The 19,735-nt window shown below is 39.1% G+C and overlaps 3 protein-coding genes across 3 annotated transcripts in view; 2 read left to right on the top strand and 1 right to left on the bottom strand.

Annotated features, from left to right (window-relative positions):
- Positions 1–19,735, top strand: part of cp (ceruloplasmin) — a 737,508-nt gene that overhangs the window by 699,576 nt on the left and 18,197 nt on the right. The gene's annotated exons all lie outside the window — the stretch shown is intronic.
- gnsa (glucosamine (N-acetyl)-6-sulfatase a) lies at positions 2,146–15,898 on the bottom strand. The gene is made up of 14 exons (XM_010778040.1): positions 15,608–15,898; positions 14,493–14,552; positions 14,187–14,393; positions 13,082–13,147; positions 12,043–12,141; positions 11,463–11,630; positions 11,298–11,380; positions 10,912–11,030; positions 10,700–10,803; positions 10,515–10,616; positions 6,392–6,502; positions 6,187–6,297; positions 5,520–5,680; positions 2,146–4,273 (listed from the first exon to the last, which is right to left on the bottom strand). Exons 1-14 carry the CDS (start codon positions 15,749–15,751, stop codon positions 4,198–4,200), a joined length of 1,611 nt encoding a protein of 536 aa, XP_010776342.1. The 5' UTR covers positions 15,752–15,898; the 3' UTR covers positions 2,146–4,197.
- Positions 17,810–19,735, top strand: part of LOC104951395 (TBC1 domain family member 30-like) — a 4,255-nt gene continuing 2,329 nt past the window's right edge. Inside the window, exon 1 of the mRNA XM_010778041.1 lies at positions 17,810–18,475. Coding sequence (XP_010776343.1) covers positions 17,971–18,475 — 505 coding nt within the window. The 5' untranslated portion in view covers positions 17,810–17,970. The remainder of the gene's footprint in view (positions 18,476–19,735) is intronic.

The raw sequence follows: 19,735 nt of genomic DNA, 5'->3' as shown, positions 1-19,735 counted from the left end.
CCGTCAAAAGATTCCTGGCAAAAGTCAGTGTGTTTCATAGTTTATATGAATTTCTTTGATAAATAATATATATGTGGGACATTATCAAAATGATCGCTGGAGAAATGGAGAGGTTGTTATGCGAGGAAAGAGCGGCACACAGATCCTGAAATTATGTATGAGTGTTTTTTTTAGAACTGTATTTATTGTGTTCTAGTAATATCACACAGAACACACTTCATACTTTGAACTGTCAACCAGTATATTTATGACACTTTATACTTATGATTTGTCTAACTACATTTTGAGTGCTGTTTTTATAACCAAATCTACTTTCCCATGATCCATCTGGAAGGCTGTGTGATTCACAATTATCTGGTGAGTCAGTCAGCCGAGAATAACAGGCTTTGTTCCAGCCTGAGAAGAGATAGTGTGAAATGTGACGGGACAGGGGCAGGACCCCTTTACTAACACACACACACACACACACACACACACACACACACACACACACACACACACACACACACACACACACACACACACACACACACACACACACACACACACACACACACACACACACACACACACACACACACACACACACACACACACACAGTCTCTATGGTCACACCCGACACTTGGAAGAGACAGGTCTGAACTCCGAGTGAACTCTGGGAAATGTCAGCTGAGGTCACGCTGACAGAGACACTCTTTTTAAGCTTAAAGTAATATACGTTATTTAAAACGAGACCAGACTACTGAGTGGTTTAAGGAGCATAACGGTAGAATAGGTAACATTTCTACATTAACACTTATACAAATAACTAGAATATAGTTGTGTACTTACATTATCTCAAATGCTTCCATCAATGTTCAGAGAAGATTTTAGAATAATAAAAAGTAATTTAAACGGTGAGTTTCATCTGGTCGCATGTCATGGTGTCATATCCCCTTTGAACTTAAGTAAAGATGACAAAGATATTCTTTAATAATCCCTCCATGGAAAATTATATTTGACCTTTGCTGTGGTTTTACACTTTACACGCTCATAGTCCAAAAATGCACACAAAGCAGTAAATTCACAACCTTGAGACACTGGAACGATCAAATATGATGTATTATCAAAACAGTTTTTTAGATAACCATGAAGTGTTTCTGTCTCCAGGTGATTCCCCTGAGCTGGTACCGTGTCCTGCTGCCTCGCTACGCCCTGGTCCTGGAGCTGGGGTCTGACGGGGGGCTGGTGGGCTCGCTGCAGGACCCCGAGGCCCGCCTCACCTGGGCCATCAGCGACGTGTTCCAGCACCGCGGGAGGACGTACCTGGGCAGCACCGACCTGCCCTTCCTGCCCGTCCTGGAGGGGGGGGACAGCTGATGACAGATGTTGCATTGATCACACCTGGATATTTTGGTTTGAGGTCGGACTTCTTCACACACTAACTGAGAAAAGAACTGAGAAACTGTGAAGACATTTTAAGAAAAGTAAACGTTTGTGTGGTAGCTATAACACAATTGATAAAATGCTGATTCATAGAATGTAATTTATGTTTTAATTTTCCCAGGAACATTGAGCTAAAACAATATCATATAACTCAAATACTGTACATTAAATATAGAAATGAAGTAAAAAATACTCCACCCATTCATCATCACACCGTCTGCAGAAGACACCTTTATCCAACTGGAATACATCTTCCAAAATAAACTCAATGTTATTTTACTTTCTCTCTTAAGATTTGTATTTAATTTACAACCAACATTTTAATTTGGGAAGGAATGTGTAATTGTAAAAGCTGAAATTAAATAAATATTTTATATAAAAAGAACATTTGACTCGTGAATTCATTTAAAAATAAATGTGGACATTTGAAGACATCTGGGATTGTGAGTATTTTCTGACATTTAATAGACTAAAATATGTATTCGTTAATCTAGAAAATACAGTAATTGCATGCAAAATATGTAGTTTTCTACAGTTCTGGCATCAAACCTTAACATAAACGTTGCATTTGTTTTAGAATTTAACAGGAAATGTTTAAATAAAACAGGTAAGATTTAAAGGTAAGTCCGCGAAGAAAGCTTTTAGGGTCACCGGTTATCAAAACTTAAAATACTTTGTGTAAATGTGACAAAAAGACAAATCGAAAAATGACAAATGTAGTATTTTGAGAATCTCTTTATTTGGACAAAAACACAATCAAGCCCAAAATACAGAATCATAAAAAGCAACTCTACAAAAATATTTAATAAAATAAAACTAATGGTTCCATAAAGAGAGTTCTGACAGATTGGAAAGTGCATCAGTGAAATATGACCACATGTGGAGCTCAGGGTTCTCACATTAATTCAGTCCAGATGTGAAACAGATACAGAGGAGGAAACCGCTGCATGAACAAAAAGGATAATAACTCCAGTAGCAGTGGAACACATTTTAACAGCCAGTCAGAAAATTATTCACAATTGAGATAAACACACACAAGTCAACGAGTCAGTCGTTTAGTTCCGACCAGACTTTCTGATATTTCATATTTCCCTTCAAAATGTCCTGATCAGATCTGAGGTTAGATTCTGGAAACTGAACAAATTTGAAGCTTAATTTATTTAAAGAAAATGTATCACCAAAAAATACTTTCTGTAGGTAGCTTTGATTTCTCATTTATTTAGCCTCTGGAAATCAGATTTATTTCAACGCCGCAGAATAGTTCAAGTGTGGCGGGAACAAAAACATAATTATCCAACAAAAAGCTTCTTTTTAAATGTGAGGGAGAAGGTGGCATGGATACAAATATCAAATATATTTTTTTCATTTGTCTTTCAAAAGTCCAGCCCCCTGCCCCCCCCTCACCTCCAGCTCAAAAAACTAAATGAGAATTCTTGTTAGAAACATAAAGAAATAAAAACAAAACAACTCTCCTAAAACAGGAACCCTGATTATTGGAAAAGTTTAACCGTTTTCTTCTCTCTAGAAAATGTATCTCTTCTCTTTAACCCTTTTTATTTAAATGTGGCTCAGTTAAATGCAAAACTAAATAGTTCTCGAAATGTTCCACCCCAACATAGAAATGTATTTTCTGCCCATCTAAAGTGACAGTTGTGACATAAATAAAGTAAATATGAAATATACAACACAGGATGAATTAAATCCAAACAGGAAATGAAAAACAATTAGACATTTTGGATGAAAAAGGTGCTTTAACACTGAAATTAGGTAATGTACTTTTATGCGAGTCTGACACTGAAACGGTGTAGCAAGTGCTCTCAAAGTCAGAAATGGTCCTGTAAACTTATAAGCAGGTTTTTATTGATACCACTAATAATTATTGGACATTTCTCCAGACTGATTTCAGACTCCTTCACTCGCATACAAAGTAATGACTGTGACACAAATCGAAATTGGTGTTAGTTACATGCTGTCTGCTCTCAGTGTGGGATCGTTATTCAGTCGTATTGGCTTTAGCTTCAGAGTGGAAGAGACAGCTGGATTGTAAATGTAGGCACTCGGCTCTGAGAGATGGGTTTCTGTTGGACTTCCTGTTTGTCAACTTCTCTGTAGGCGGCTCGCTTTTCTCTGCATTCCTCGCAGTATAATCTTTAGCTGCAGTCGGTTGATCCTCGTTGACATCAAGTGACCAAAGTGCTGTTTTTGATTATTATGCTTTTATATTACTACCAGTGCAACTCAGTGATTTATATTTAACATTTGACAAATGATTGAGGACCATCCGAATGCAGCAAACCACTTCCTGTGCACTATTTAAATAAGAAAAACACATTGTGACCTCATCGCTGCTTGGACCTTTGATATTATTTTCTCAACGGAGACATTTATAAGAACTGGGTCTTTTTGTCCCCTTTGTGTAGGGGGTTTAAACAAATACAACGTTTAGAATGCTTCCAAGACGACAAGGATTAATGGCTTGGGAGTATAAATCAACACTGAATAATTTCCCTGCACACCTACAGACAAACTCAACAAACAGCAGCCCAACCTGGAGGCTTTAAAGGGGGAGGGGGGGAGTACCAACAGAGGCCTCCCCCCCCCCCCTCCTCCACTCCCACCTGATCCCTTCTCCATCCATCCACACACACACAGACACACACAGACCGCTCAGGCCTGAAACAAGGCAACACCAGCAGGAGGTTGGATACTAAAAACTATTCAGCCCTCCTCTTCCTCCTCCCTCCATCCTTCATCTCCTCTTCTCCACCTCCTCACTTCCTCTTCTGTCGGAGGCTGCTGGGCGGCCAGCTGTGGTTCGGAAACATCTGTCTCGGGTCAAATTTATACCTGAGAAGACAGAGGCATTCTATAACTACGAGTGGTAGAACAGGCTGTGTTCAGGTAGCAGTCAAACAAAGAAGATTTCCTGAAACTGTTGGTCTGTCATTTCTGAATCATTTCAAAGAAGTTCCCTGGAAAGAAATACAGTTTGCAATATAATAATTGTATGGATAATATAGACAGTGCTAAATTAAAAATATTCTCTGAGATTACGAGGTAATACATTGACAAAAACATAAATAGTGTCTGAATGTTATCCATGGACCAAATAATCTACATTTTCTGTTTTTTTTGTACATTAATGCCGCTAATTTAGAAAATGTTCTAGGTGTTTTCTCTTTAAAGGTGACCTATCATGCAAAATGCACTTTTGTACGTCTTTTATACATGAATATGTGTCCCCGGTGTTCCAGAGAACTCACCAAGTGTCAGAAAACACAACCCTCTCTATTTTCCTCCATACCCAAATCTCTTAAAAAGGGGCTGCAGCGGATCTGATACAAACTGATCCAGATTTGAACACTTCTATGACGTCACAGAAGTGGCGCTACGGCTATTGGGCCAACTCCACCAATCAGGAGGAGACAGCCACGAACATTGCCGTTCGAAAGCGCTGGAGACGATGTAGTACATATGCCAGGCCTGTAGATGGTGCTGTTCTCACAGAATCAGCCCATGCAAAGACAGTGTTAAATTGAGTGAAATGAGGAATGGCTAAAATGCATGATCGGTTTTGTATTTTGAAAAATAAAAAGTATAAATATGCCTTATATAGGTATGGTCCTACACTATATTATTCAAATATAGCATGATAGGTCCACTTTAAGTTATTGCCATAAATATAACACTTTAAGCACAGGGAATATAAACCCCCTCTCTTGGCACCATCATTAGTTTCTTTTTAACTTTCAATGGCCCCATTATGCAGTCATAGTTCAATACACTTTCCATTTATAAATGATTTTCTAGTACTACAAACCTTGTTAACTACAGCTAATCAGTAATAGAAAGTCCTTACACACAAATGCAGTAATATGCAAGAGTATGCAATATTACTACTTGGATTCTGTCAGAGATTTATTGGTTTTCTGTTTTCTGTTGTGAAGCAAGCCTTGATTTCACGTTTGTTTCAATAATTCATCTGTATGTTCTTGAAGCAGGAATTCGGGGTCAAATCAGCCCTGCTGCTCTTAATTCATTTTTTACCTTCTCTTTTCAGAGAATCAATGCAGCATGGCGGTGCTGAACAGACCTGGAGTCGTAGACGCCGGGGGTCCGACATGACTGTCCGGAGCAGGACTGCAGCATCATCAGCCGGTGGTTCATCTTCTCCAGAACCTCCTGGTCGATGCTCTTTGCGATGTTGGTCAGCTGGTAGGGGTCTGCGGTCACGTTGTAGACTTCTACAAACACCTGCAGGGGGCGCACATCCACAAACACTGTTACCTTCCAGAGGAGGAAACTAAAACATAAGATGGATTCCACCACCAGTACAGTAGGCACCAAAGTAGAGAATCTCCATAAAGATATGATGGCTTTAGGGAGAAACACTTCTTTAAACCAATCAATAGAAGGATAGACTTCAACCGTTGATTACTTTACATTAAAAAGGCAATTGTTTTTTGTATAACACCTTTTCTGAAATTTTATGTTTAATTTATGCAGATTAGATTAAACAGGACGTTATTTGTCCCGAAGGAAATTGTTGTGCCTAAAGTTACACATTAGGCATTATCTAATGTCACAAAGACAAAGTTAGAAAAAAAGACTGGATTGGAACTAAAATGGCTCAAAATATTAAAAAAAGTACTTTTGCATGACAAATGTTGTTTCAGCACATCCAAATATAAATGATTGTATACAGTCTTTATCTTTTCAAAAAAGCGTAATACAAATTAGATGGAAGAAGAAAAACCAACCTCATTATCGTCAAACTCGCAGTACTGCAGGTTTGAGGAGGCGGCGACCGTGCGCACACACGCGTACGTGTTGTTGTACGAGTCCTCGCACACACAGTCTGGGAAACACTCCTGCAGGAAGAGGACGGATGGAAGAAGGAGAATAATTAGTTTGTTTATTTGACTTCTTCCCTCGCACAGATCAAATGAAAGTGTCCTCTCTTACCGACACCCCGGGTCCCAGCAGAGGGCAGGCGGGGTTAGAGACGTTGCTCCCCTCCCCCTCGTACTCCACCAGGATGTCTGTCCTCCAGCTGCTGCTGTTCACCCTGCCCTCCTGAACACACACAGGTACACAGTTACATATGTGCACAACCTCTCATTGATAGGTCAAGATAACCTAGAACTTTATCAAACCCCAGAGGATATTCTTGCTTAAAAAACAAGTAATACAGATGGAAATAATCAAAAGAGTAAACTAATTAAATTAAGTGTGAAATAAGTAATACTTACACAGGTGCCACAAAGAATAACAATGAACCTATTTGGTGCATTCACACCTAATAGTCCGCTCTCTGGTGCGCACCAGACCACAGTTTGTTACATTGTTTCATTTCTCAGAAGGTTCGGTTTGCGTTCACACGGGCAAAACTCAAACGGACTATAAACTTTAAACACAAGTCATGTGCTCGGAAATGCTGTTCAACCATTGGTCAGACATTAAGGGGGTAAACACGCAAATCCCAGCAATTTCTACCGGAGTCTCCGCCATGGAGCATCGGCACTTTCGGCAGGTTATTCTCATGCTGCTGTTAATCTGGAGATCAACAGACTCTAGCGGCCCACGCAATGCGCATATTATTATATAAATCAGACAACGTCCGTTAAAAAACATTATAACACATATAATGAGAGACGTTCTGCAGTAAGGAGGGGCGTGTCACCGACGATAGGTGTTCTTACTTTTATGTAGCTGACGGAGAATTTTTACTTTACACGACACTGTTCAACACTTCATTCTGCTTCACTCTTTAACTAAACAACCGCGGATGTCTTGAAAGACTCTTTCGTTAAAGATTTTTGAAGATATCCGCGTTCTTGTGACACNTACAGTACTACCTCTTTGTGTTGCATTGGAGCTCTTTAGCTGTTTTTTTTGTATGTGAGGACATTTATTAAGACTGCTATTATTGTATTCAGTAAATGCACTTTGTGATGTGCCTGGTTCAAAAAACATTACCTGACTATTTGACTTCTAAAGCAAACAAATGTAATGCTACAACTGTGCACTTTTTTTTCAGATTCTGTTAAATTAATGCTAATTTGTTTGTTTTATGCACTTTTTGACCTACCTTTGTTAGATGAACAATTAATAAAAAATTGCATGTTTTTCTATCGCAGTAATATGTGTTGGTTTAAAATGTGTCACTACCCGCTTTTTACAGGCCGCTGAATGTCTGGCCCAGCTGAATTTTGTAGTTATAAAATCTGGCCCAACTGAATGTGTAGTTGAATAGCCCTGTTGTACATAATAGGCTAAGGGGCGGGATATTCCGACACATCTCTAAGTGGTTGAACAATCACAACAGAGNCTTGTATCTTGGCGTCATAAATGCACAGGTTCTTGACGCGTATAGAAGTTTTTTAAGAATTGCTTTCTCAAAAGTTCTGTGGCGCCCAACACAATCAATTTCTCCTTCGTCTTACTTCACACTTGTCACAGCACATTTCATTTTTAAGAAGGCGTCGATGTTATTCATTCTGGTGGACAGCAGCCAGCTTGCGGGGGAGGAAGACGTCTTCAGTAGAGTAATATATCACAATATTACAACAAATGCTGCAACAGACTAAATATATTATTATACGCGTGGACGCACCGTCGGCGCATTACAGACACTCTAGATGGTATTATATGTCGTCGTACCTCTTATTGGACGGCTTGTTACCGGCGACTTGAGGGTACGCGCGCCTGGATCGGGTCCAAATTTGAGGGCATAGTGGTCGTCCACTTTACGTCCCTAAATACGCGGGGGTGAATCGATTAAATGTACATATATGCGGGGACATTACAGATTCGTTCGAATACGTTTGTTCATGTAAAGGTGAACTGAGTCTAACGCTTAACTGAACTAGCACCATTCCCAGATATAGGGAACACTCAAACGGCAGCTAACTTAGTGGTGCTTGGCTTGAGAATTGACTTTTATTGTTACATTGTATGCGTTATAAGACTACGAGCTGACTAGCAACCGTGTGGTCTCTCCGTCGATTTAATCACCGTCATCCTTGGTACCGTGCGTTTAATGCAGTGAAGCCTAAGATAACACGTGTGGAACAATTCATTATGATATAAAGTGTCGTGAGATTAATGAAATTCATCAAATGAGAAACTAAGTAAAGGTAGACACTTGTTAATAAGACAAAGAGTCCGTTCTGTCGCGCGGAGAGCCCCAGGGCGTCGCGCCGTCATAATCAAGCAAGTCAAGATAGCAAGGCTGGGAGAGTATCTCTCCAACAGTAGTATCGATCGACATAGCGTCTTCGGGAGCAGATGGAGCACTACAAGTCCTCCCGTCACATGCGCGAGGTAAATTTTTTCGGTCGCGGCTAGATAATACCAATTTGTGTGTCTGTATCGACTTTCTCAGCCGCTTTGAGGAACCATCCGTTATGAGCTCTCCACACCTTCCCTACGTTGCATGAGGATTGGGCGCTGGGATGCGACTTCTGGGCCAGTTTATCTAGTGCCCATACTAGCGACTTTCACTGCTCCGGTGACAACAGTACGTTCTCTAACGTTAGAGCTACGACGTCCCCTCTTTCGCTCATGTTTATTGGGTTGACGGAAGACCTTGCAAATAGAGAGGCGATATGGGTATGACAGTTGACAGTAAGGGACGTCTCTTTTCAACAAAGGGGTCTGGACACGGACGCAAATCCTGAAGTCATGTTGTTTGCAGCGCACACACGTTTAGTTTAGGTCTTGTCGGTGCTTCAGTGAGGAGTTGGACGGTACATGACTGCCTGCAGAAACGTTGGGGAGTTAGACGGGCCGAACCAAGAAGGAGTACGATGGTGGAGGGATTAGACGAGTAAGTGATAAAAAACTTCTGATCTATTTTGCTTGACTTGGCCAGGTGAATATGTTTATGAAAGTATATAAATCTGTAGCGACGACGGTACTTGATATTATAACGGTAACGTTATTCATCGACTACACGAAAAAAAATTGATAAACTCGGTAAATTCAAGGTTTAGGTCAGATAAGAAAGAGAGTGCTGATTTGAAACAGAAACATTCTGAACTGTTTATTCTTTATTGGGATCGATACAGTCTTGATAATCCCGTGGTGTAAGAGTAAGTCCGTGTGTTATCTGGAGGATCTTAAATTAGACTTAGCGTGCTTTGATTAAATTTGTGATTGTAAAGTCTTTATCCACGACTCCATAGTTTTTTTGTTAAGCGAAACTACTTTCATATAACGTATGCCAACTATCCAGGGTATGAGCATGATACATAAACGATAATTATCCATCCTACTTACTAAGAGAGTTTGAACTAAGAGAAAATATGGTATAAAGAAATACCACGGATGAAGTAATCGAAGACCTAGGATTGAGCGTTAAGACCACCACTCGAGAGGACCTAGAAACACAAACATACAAAGATAGGAACTATATAAAAATTGTCATCACAGAACTACATACACGCGGGGGAACGTACACACACCATCGTTCCAGATTGGTTACACTGGCGCCCTGCCCCCGGATGGTCCCCTCGACGTACTGTTGGGCTAGCGTCCTCACCGACTGCGTTCACACCAGCAATGAACCGCTCCAGAGTTCGCAAGCAAGCGCTCCGAGACCACCTATTTTAGCGGACCAGAGTCCGGTTGTTTAGTTTGTTTAAGAGGTCTCGGACTGTGTTCACACCGACCCGAATGAACCGCACCAAGCGACTAAACTCACCAGGGTTCGATTCAACCGGAATATACAAGGCAGGTGTGAACGCATTACTTCAACTAGAATCATTTATTTTTTAAATGTAATCCGTTGAAATTGTTTGTGTTGTGTTAATTAAATTTAAAGCGCAATATTAATATCGGAATCTGTTTATTTTGAATATCTAAAAATAACTAGTTTTAATAAGATTTATTTTTTCCCCCAAAACACTTAATAATAAAATAAATGATATATTAGGAGAAAAGTGGTGCCGGTTTAAAGATCATCAGAAAAAACGGTTGTTTTGTTTTGACTGTAAATAGACTGATGTGATGCCTGATGTTTGTTTTTGATGAATCAGACACTGAAGAAGAACAATAACATGAACAGGTTGTTAAGTGACCTCACCATGACGGGCAGGAAGGACATGCCGTCCATCTGCGTCTTGTTGACGTTGTAGCCGGCGATGTCCAGCATGGTCGGGCCCAGGTCCACGTTGGCCACCAGCATCTGAAAACAGGATTATTACATTTCATTTAGTTCAACAAATAGTGCAGGGAGGCAGTGAGCTGATACTGCAGCGGAACACGTACCTGGCTAGTCTGGTTGGGTTTGATATTCGGTCCTCGGACCATGAGAGGCACTTTGATGTCAAACTCGTAGAGCTGCCTCTTATCCAGAGGAAGAGAGAACTGACCTGAAAGAAAACACTGTCAACTTAAACCTTCTGAATCCAGAGTCCTTGTTTATTTGTGTTTTAAAAAAGGAACATCTACTGCTACTTTAAGAGTCTATTTTTGATTACCCGTGTGGTATCCGTTGTCTGAGGTGAAGAAGATGTACGTATTGTCCAGTTCAGATCTGACCTCCAAACTTTTCACGATCTTCTCCACCAGGTCGTCCACTGACAGCAGAGTCCTCCATCTGCAGGCCAGGAAACCAAAATGTGAGACTTTATATAGAAACAAAGCTCATACAAAGGTCAAATAACTGTTAAGCTAACTACTGTGTTCACGAGCATTGTTAGAGTCAAGTGCTTTATTGTCCTCGCTGGAAAAATGAAGAGTGTGAAGCTAAATAAAGCAGTGGATGGAGAGAAGGAAGAAGAAAGAAACGAAGGAAGAACGGTAAAGCAAAAAGGAAGGAAGTAAGAAGAGTAAAAGGGAAATGATAGACGCAGCAATGACCGACCGTTTCCTGAAGGCATCGTCCAGGAACTGCACCGAGGAGTTGGTCATGGGAGTTTTAGCCTGTCGGATCAGCCAGTGTTTGTCCTGAGGGGAGATGGAATAATGTCACCTTTTGTTTTTTTGTCCCACCCTCACAGGGGATGTTTAAGTGGAAGGAGGAGCCTACCTTCCCGTGGACGTTGAAGTTGGGGTCTCGGGGAGCCTTGGTGGTGTTGAAGCTGTTCTGGTACTGAGGGGCCGCCGTCCACGGGGAGTGGGGGGCCGGGATGGACACCATCATGAAGAACGGCTGGTAGTTTGATTTATACTGCAGGAAGTCCAGAGACCTGTTGGCCTGAGAGTCGCAGCAAAGACGTTCATTCTAGGCATTTTTATTTGGGTTATTATCATAAACTAAAATGAAAACAAGCAATGAAACATATTGTTGTGTATAAAAACTAAACCCTTTAAGAAAAAAGTATGTAATCTAAAATAAGCAAACGCACTCTGAAAACTAAATCGTAAAGTCAAAGGTAAAAACTAATTGAGCTCTTACTAACCCGAACGACCTTGCCTGTTATATTACATTTGCTTGTTCTTTCATTATATCATATTCAAATCATTATTTCAGTATATTCTTAAGTTTATAGAATATTGTTTTAATGGGACAGTCACAATTTAAAATATCATTTTCAATACATAGGATATAACAGGAAAAGCAAGAATGACACACAATCAAATAAAGCTGGTGTGTTTGATTTCCTCACCAGGACGTCTGTCAGGTAGTCTTTGCTGTAGTCTGCTCCGTGTTCCTCAGGCTTCCCGTTCACTGACAGAGTGTAGTTGTAGTATTTAGAGTTCTTCTCCTGGAAAACACAAAGAACTTCATGAAATACTCTTATTTGGGATTTTACCATTGTTGTGCTTCTGTTTATGTCGTGGTAGAAATGTAACCCCTTAAGTTAGTTTTACTTCTTTTATATACATTCTTGCTCGAGTTAAACTTATGAAGTCTGCACTGTTTTGCAAAACTATTTTATTTCACCTTGGAAAACCTCTTTACCCCACCTGTTCCAAAATGAAAGAAACATTTAAGAACTTAGGAAGTCCTAAACACAGGAAAGAAAAATATGGATCGAAAGTGGATCACCAGAATCTTATTTTTCTCCATCGTCCTTTAGGACTTCTGTAGAGGACAGATATTAAAAGTAAAATAAGAACAAATAAAAACTTAAGCCCTAAACTCTTTTTATGTTGTCAGCGCTTTAAGCTTGCTTAGTGTAGGATTACAAACATTAACTTAACGTCCTCACGGTCACATGTTCCTCACACACAATCTATAGAATCAGCATGACTGAGTTAAGGTGTCGGGTCATGGGAACAGATGTGTTTGTTTAGCAGCGCTGCAGATAAAAAAAGGTCTATTACCACCGTGACCTCTGCTTACTGACAAACCCAGTTAGAGACTGAAAGAAAATCTAATTTTAGTCTATTTATACGTCTGGCTCACACCTCACAGTCACATGACGACTGAGCTTAACTCAGATCTGCTCTTACACACACTGAAACTTCCCAGAGACATTTATGTACCAGAAACAGGGGGGAAAAGGGAAAATATATATAATGACTGTTGCTTTATCATTTCCCAAATTCATGGCAAAGGATTTGACTTGCAAACAGGAACATATAATAAAAGGCTTTCAATTGTAAACAAAAATAAACAATTGTGTCCGACAGGAGGGAGCCTAGATGTACATTTTGGGGCTCAAAGGTTGTTTAAAAAAAGAAAAGAAACGTCAGTCTTACCAGTCCGACCCAGTAGTTCCAGCCTGGAGGAACATGCTCCACCCCCCCAGCCTCCGAGTGCCCATACTGAAACACAAACAGAATCATTATGTGAACTTATTTATACAACCAAAGTCTAGAATTCAGTTTTCTTGATTGGTATTATAGCAGCACACCGATAAAGAGACAAACACAATATAAATATATATTTCCAGGAAGACGTATACGGGCCTAATGCATGTATCTTATTCTGTTGGTACCCGTCCATTCTTATGTTTGCTCTTCTCTTAGGGAATATACAATTATAAAAGTGGCCTGGTGGCATCTCTACAATTCTTGGGCATGTGCCCGAGTATTTGCACATGAAACACTCCTGCACTTATATAGTGTTAAGGGGGCGGTACCTGTGTTGATAAATAACAATCTGCAACACATTAGGAGGAGCAGAAACATTTGATTTCTCACGAGTGGACTCCTTCAGCAAAGGCATTTTTGTATCACTTTAGACACGTCAGTTAAAAGTTATAGCAGCTGCGACACAGGGAAGCCAGAAAACGGGGTTAAGCGTTGTTCGCTTTCTCTTTAGGTGAAGTGTGTCTCCTGGTTCCCAATTGGTTCGTCTGTTTATCTCAAGGGTTGATGCAACTTTGACAGCTTGACTTAGTCATGAGACTAAATCACGAAGGGAAGACCTTGTGACAGTGTTTAACTATTCACCTAAAGTCCGTTTTTTTTTTTTTTTTTATAGGAGGTGTTGCAAAAATGCTGGACAGATCGGCATACATAAGGAAGTCAAGTAAAATGTGCAAATTGTACTACAATTTATTAAAAAGTTGAAAAAATTTGAATATGCAATGTGGAGTACACGAAAAAATAAATATATTATTGATGAAAACCCGATAATTGCTCAAAATGTAAACTGTAATGCAGTACTAATCCTTAGTAATATTAGACTGTCACAGTTGAATAATTGAAACATTGAAGTTACACAGCTTAAGTATTGTTGGTATTGCACAGTTGGTTTAAGCTCCAGAATGGTTCCAATTCATGTTTCTCTTCCATTTTGTTCCTACATCCATGATCCTACCCAAATGCACACGAATGTAGTGGTACTATCATCCCTAACCTGGTTCAGGTATTTCCCGGCGAAGAAGGTCTGGTAGCCTCCGTACGTCTTCAGCAGGGCGGGGAAGGTGTGTGCCTCCTCGCTCTTCTGCCAGGCTCTGCTGCTGCAGTTCCCCTCCAGCGTGTTGTTGATGACGTGGTGGTTGTGCGGGTATTTCCCCGTCAGGATGCTGGCGCGACTCGGGCAGCACAGCGGGCTGGCCACAAACTGTTAGGGGCAGGAGAGGAGGAAAATGGCTCTTTTTTAAATATCTGTACTATCTTCTCTCCACAGCACTAAATGGACGATAATGATGCTGATACTTACTGCGTTTGTGAACGATATTCCAGCATCACCTATCAGTTTTTTCGTCTTGGTGAGTGGACTCTGGAAGGAAAAGATATTGATGGGACAAATTCATTATCTGAGTAATGCAATGGCCTCCTGTGTTCTTTAGTTTGGCAACAACAAGCCTCTTTGTAACCGTTATCTAATTAAGTTGCATCAGTGCCTAATATCGATTTTAACACCGTTTTGACATATTGGCATGCAGACAGAGACAATAACATTTACTTAAAATATATTTATATCACGCATAAACATTCTTCACAGATCCAAACTCTATATATTCTAAGCTTTACCAACTATTGTGGTTAGAGCTGAAAAATATAATTAAATTAATTTAACTTAAAACTGCCAGTCTTTTATTTACCAAACACCCACTAGTTCCAACTTCAGAAATATAAAAAAACGTTTGTCTTGTAGTAATGGTAAACTCATTTTTTTTTCTTTTGGTAAACCATGCTATTTATAAAAGTTCCTTTTAGTTTCATTGTATACTAACCTTTTGACGAGCAAACAATACATCAATAACAGCAACAACAAAAAAACTATCCGTAGATTATTTAATATTATTGAATTAATCCCTAAAATTAATTAAAATATCCTGTGTGTTAAAAAAGGCACATACAAAGTACTGATACATACAAATAAATAAAATATAATAAGAACAGTTTAGTGTGTGTTGCCAAAGCAGGTTATGCAAATGTAGGCTGATTAAAGAGTAAGGAGATACACATGACGTACTTCTACTTTTCATACTAAATGTTGCTGATAATACATTTAGGTAACTTTTAGTAGAGTATTTTCACAGTGTGGTATTAACATCTTACTCAAATAAACATCGGCATACTTATTTTACCTCTATGTTTCAATTTCGAGATTTTTAGTCAGCAAATATGATGCTGACTATGAGAAATGCCTCAAGGATGTGTCTAACCAGGAGGAATGTGAGCAGCTTCATCACTGGACTGAAAATAAAAGTCAAGTTTACATCAGTTAAATCACATGCATCGTCCTATCCTGCAAACACAGACTTATTGGTAAAACAAATAAACACCTAGCATGTAATAATAGCCAAAAAAACAAACAAATGCACTCACCAGACCCCCGATAGCGATGTCCAAGTCGTCGGTGAGGATCAAAACAATGTTAGGTCTCCTGAGCAACCCGCTGCTCAAAGTGACGCAGGTTAGTAAACAGTTTAAAAGAATGAGCGAACACGCGCCATTTAAACCCATTTTCATGAAGTAATGATAAAATACTGAAGCTGTCCGTCTCTTCCTTCAGCTCGGCTTCTCCTTTTAAGCGTGAAATGAATTTACCGAGTCCTCTGCGGAGGAAAACAGACTCGGCCCTGTGACTTCTCGGACAACACTTCCTTGTTTCCCGGTCATGTGCTGCACGGCTACGGAAGCCCGAGTCAGCTGATTTGAAGAAGTCCGCCGCCCCCCCAGCATGACTAATCAGTAAAAATAACCGTTACTCTTACTTTTTAGCCCATGCAGATGGAAAATTGTTTTATTACTGCATTATACTGCTATATTTTATTTTCTATAGAAAACAACTATATGAATGAATATCTATTCTACCGTCAAAGGTGGAATGATTAAGAAATATGTATATTATTGCCATGTCGTGTGCACATTAATACATCAATAATTATAATACAAAAAATAAAATAGGCGATACATGATTCTGCAATAAACATTCTGCATGATTATTACTTTTATTGTTGTTACTTTAAAGATATTGTAATGCTTCTTTTGTGCTTTTATTCAGGATTTGAAATCAGGATTGCTAAAGTAAGAGATCAGCCTACTTCTCCTACCACAGTACTCGTCACCATAGGGTAGAAATACTATGTTACAATAAAAGTACTGCATTCAAAATGATAGAAAACTTACAAAAGCATTAAGATCAAAGGACCAAAATTAAAAGTATTCATTATCCAGAATGACTCATTTTATAATCATATATTATATTACTGGATATATATTATTATTAATGCATTATTAAGTGTATTACTTTAACTCTGCAGCTTGTAAAGTTAATTACTTATATTGTTGGGTAACTTTATCAATAATATGTCATAATGTATTGTTGTTATTTATTTGTTATTCATTTTTATTAATTTATAAAGCTGCATTAATGTAGTGAAGTAACTAAAGTATTAGCAACAATATACCTAACATCAGGCAAGCTTAGATATCTGCCACTATTAGATTATTGGAGATATATCGTATGGTGACAGATAATATACAAGAAGTTGCAGTACAGAATGTTGTTTGAGGTCGTTTAAAACGCCATTACACAATCTGTCCACCAGAGAGCACCGCCGTGTTTTTTTTATTTACTGCGTGGAAAATACGTTTACTCCAGTCTAGTGGACTCATATTTCTGACAATATGTTGTGCAGTTGCAGAGTGCAGCTAAGTAGCATCATTTATATCAAAGTAAGCTACTTGTTCTTCACTTATTTTCCCACTTGCAACTTTATACTTCTGAAAATAAAGTACTTATTTGATTCACTACATCTATTTTATAAACGTTTTTACTTTGCTGATTCAGATTAGCCTATCAATGTAACATATTATTAACAAATCATTATATAATATTACTATAGATAAAGACTCAATAATGTACAAAATAATACATCAGTGATTATAATTCAATAATGGCTACAGTGTTAGCCTACATTATTCTGAATGGGCCCATCCCATCCCAAGTAGCCTACGTTTACTTTTTGTAGGCATCTTGCAGACTATTTGTTAGTAGCCTATATTTGGCAACTACATTTAATATAGTAACATATTGAATGCAGGATATTTATTTGTGAGTGTTTATACACTGTGGTAGTCTTGGTATTTTTTTTACCAATTTTAGTAAAAGGTCTGAGAGTAGGCTTACTTCCACAACTGTTTGCTTTGCAACAAGCAATGTGTTTAACAACCACCACTGCTATACACATTTATCTGGAGATGTATTTGGCAGGTCTACAGATACATGAACAAGTAAACGTTTAAAAAATATACCTAAAATTAACAGTGTATTATCATGTTACTGTTATTCTCCGTTGTTTAATACTTTAAATTGTGTTAAGTATTGCTCATATAAACGTACAAAATGACCTTCTGGCTTAATGATTAAACAAGGATGCGGATTGGTCGGTTTACTTTTGTCTCTTCTGTGATTGGTCAATCCACCAGCACCTGTCGCGCGACCTGAAGAAAGTTTGGCAGCCGTTGAGATATTTAGCCAGAGTGGGCCGGCCCATTGTTATCCAGGAGAAGGGGGGGCAGGGAAGTCATGTCTGGAACGTTCAGGAAGAAAACTAAAAGCTGACAAACGGGTCTCTACCTTTTCTGAGGTGAGGAATGGAGTGCTCCAGGAACTCTATCCTCTTCACAGAAAACTTTCTAACTTCTGCTAGGATGTCTATAAAACTATATTAATTTAAAGAAAAATGGCGTCGCCGGTGAAATTAAACGGAACCGAACTTTTGGAAGTTGACATATGCGACGGTATATGTTCCGAGGACGAAAGCGGCGTTTTCGTCAATTGTGTATCCGCCTTTCAGGAGGACTTCTCCGGCTTCCAGCAGTGGACAAACTCCACCGAGTCAACTTATGACACATCATCGCCTCCGGGACAGCAGGTGCCCTCCACCGGGGAGCACGGAGCTCCACCTGCCGCTGTTAGGACTAGCGCGGCAGGGGACAGCGACTCTGAGACCACGGGAGATGGAGTCAAATTCATCAGGTCTAGGTCCATAGTGGACTGTCTTTTGGTGGAGCTTTATGAGACGTACAACGGCGGTAGCAGGAGGAATTTGGACAGCTGGGATAGCTCCACAGAGGCGTCCGGATCTGATGCTTTCCTCGGCCGCAGTAACTCCGGGTCCAGCTTCCTCCAGGAGCTCCAGGAGAAGCACACAAGGAGGCATCAGATGAACTACCTGGCCCAGAAAGGTGAGGGGTCTGTTCATTGATTGATTGGCTTGGGTCCAATATGGCCTGGGATGTTTTTAGATCAACAAAGTCACAAAACACATGCGTTTTTTTATACAATAAGCAGCAACAGTCAAGGACATGCTGCAATGGAAAACAACAGGGAATAAACCATATTTTAGACTCCTCCTAGCATCACAATCAATAAAGGGGTTCAATTTTTTTTATTATAATAACAAAACACAGTTAGAAAAAAATTAAAGCCTTCTTTTCATACTTTAAATGATCCTCTGACTTTAGGCCTGGGCTTTTTTAACTGGTCAAACAAATGTGATTATTTGTTCAAACCTGTGATACACTTTTTATTTTCATGCATTTCACAAATTAGGCATACATTTACCATACATATCCATCTTTTTTAGGGCTGATATTTGGATGTGGTATTAGTGTTCAATATATCTGCTAGCTCATACATGGTGCCAATATTTGTTTTATTTTAGATATTTAAACTTTGCCTGAGGGCTTTATTGGTGTAATACATGAGGCAGGAGAATCTAATAGCAGACTTTCTGATAATACATACATAACCATTATTTTATGAGGAATATGTAAACAAAGTGACATGATTGATTAACCCTTTAACTGCCGGACCAAGAAAAAAGCTATGGAAAAACTATTTGTTTGCATTTTTTTATCAAATGGGCCACATATAACCACAAACCATTTTTTTTTGTTTGACTGACCACACAGTTTTGTTTTTATGAGCCTCTACCAACTGGTCGAGCTTGCCTTTTATGGTAAAAGTGCATTTTCAATAAACATAATATACAGTACAGTATTTATATGCATCAAACTCAAATAAAACACAAACTGAAATACATTTGTTTCTTTTATGGAAAATCAGCAATATATACAACCAGATATATTCATAAAAGATAGTGAAAAAAGTTTCCAANGCACTTTGTGATGTGCCTGGTTCAAAAAACATAACCTGAATATTTGACTTCTAAAGCAAACAAATGTAATTCTACAACTGTGCACTTTTTTTTCAGATTCTGTTAAATTAATGAGTTAGATGAACAATGAATACAAATTGCATGTTTTTCATCGCAGTAATATGTGTTGGTTTAAAATGTGTCACTACCCGCTTTTTACTAGGCCGCTGAATGTCTAGGCCCAGCTGAATTTTGTAGTTATAAAATCTGGCCCAACTGAATGTGTAGTTGAATAGCCCTGATGTACAGTATGTCTGCAGTTCTTACTTCTTACTCTTAAAAATGA

Source organism: Notothenia coriiceps, unplaced genomic scaffold (assembly GCF_000735185.1).
Source record: "Notothenia coriiceps isolate Sejong01 unplaced genomic scaffold, NC01 NC01_scaffold00018996, whole genome shotgun sequence".
NCBI lineage: Eukaryota > Metazoa > Chordata > Actinopteri > Perciformes > Nototheniidae > Notothenia > Notothenia coriiceps.
The sequence above is the reverse complement of the archived record's forward strand: the minus strand, read 5'-3'. Positions and strand labels throughout refer to the sequence as shown.

Excerpts from the sequence above, each read along its gene's own strand:
- gnsa (XM_010778040.1), bottom strand. The coding sequence starts at position 15,751 with ATGAAAATGGGTTTAAATGGCGCGTGTTCGCTCATTCTTTTAAACTGT. Across the intron at positions 14,553-15,607 it reads ACATCGCTATCGGGGGTCTG|AGTCCACTCACCAAGACGAA; the intron begins GTGAGTGCATTT and ends TTTTCCTTCCAG. Across the intron at positions 5,681-6,186 it reads GCGAGTTTGACGATAATGAG|GTGTTTGTAGAAGTCTACAA; the intron begins GTTGGTTTTTCT and ends CGCCCCCTGCAG.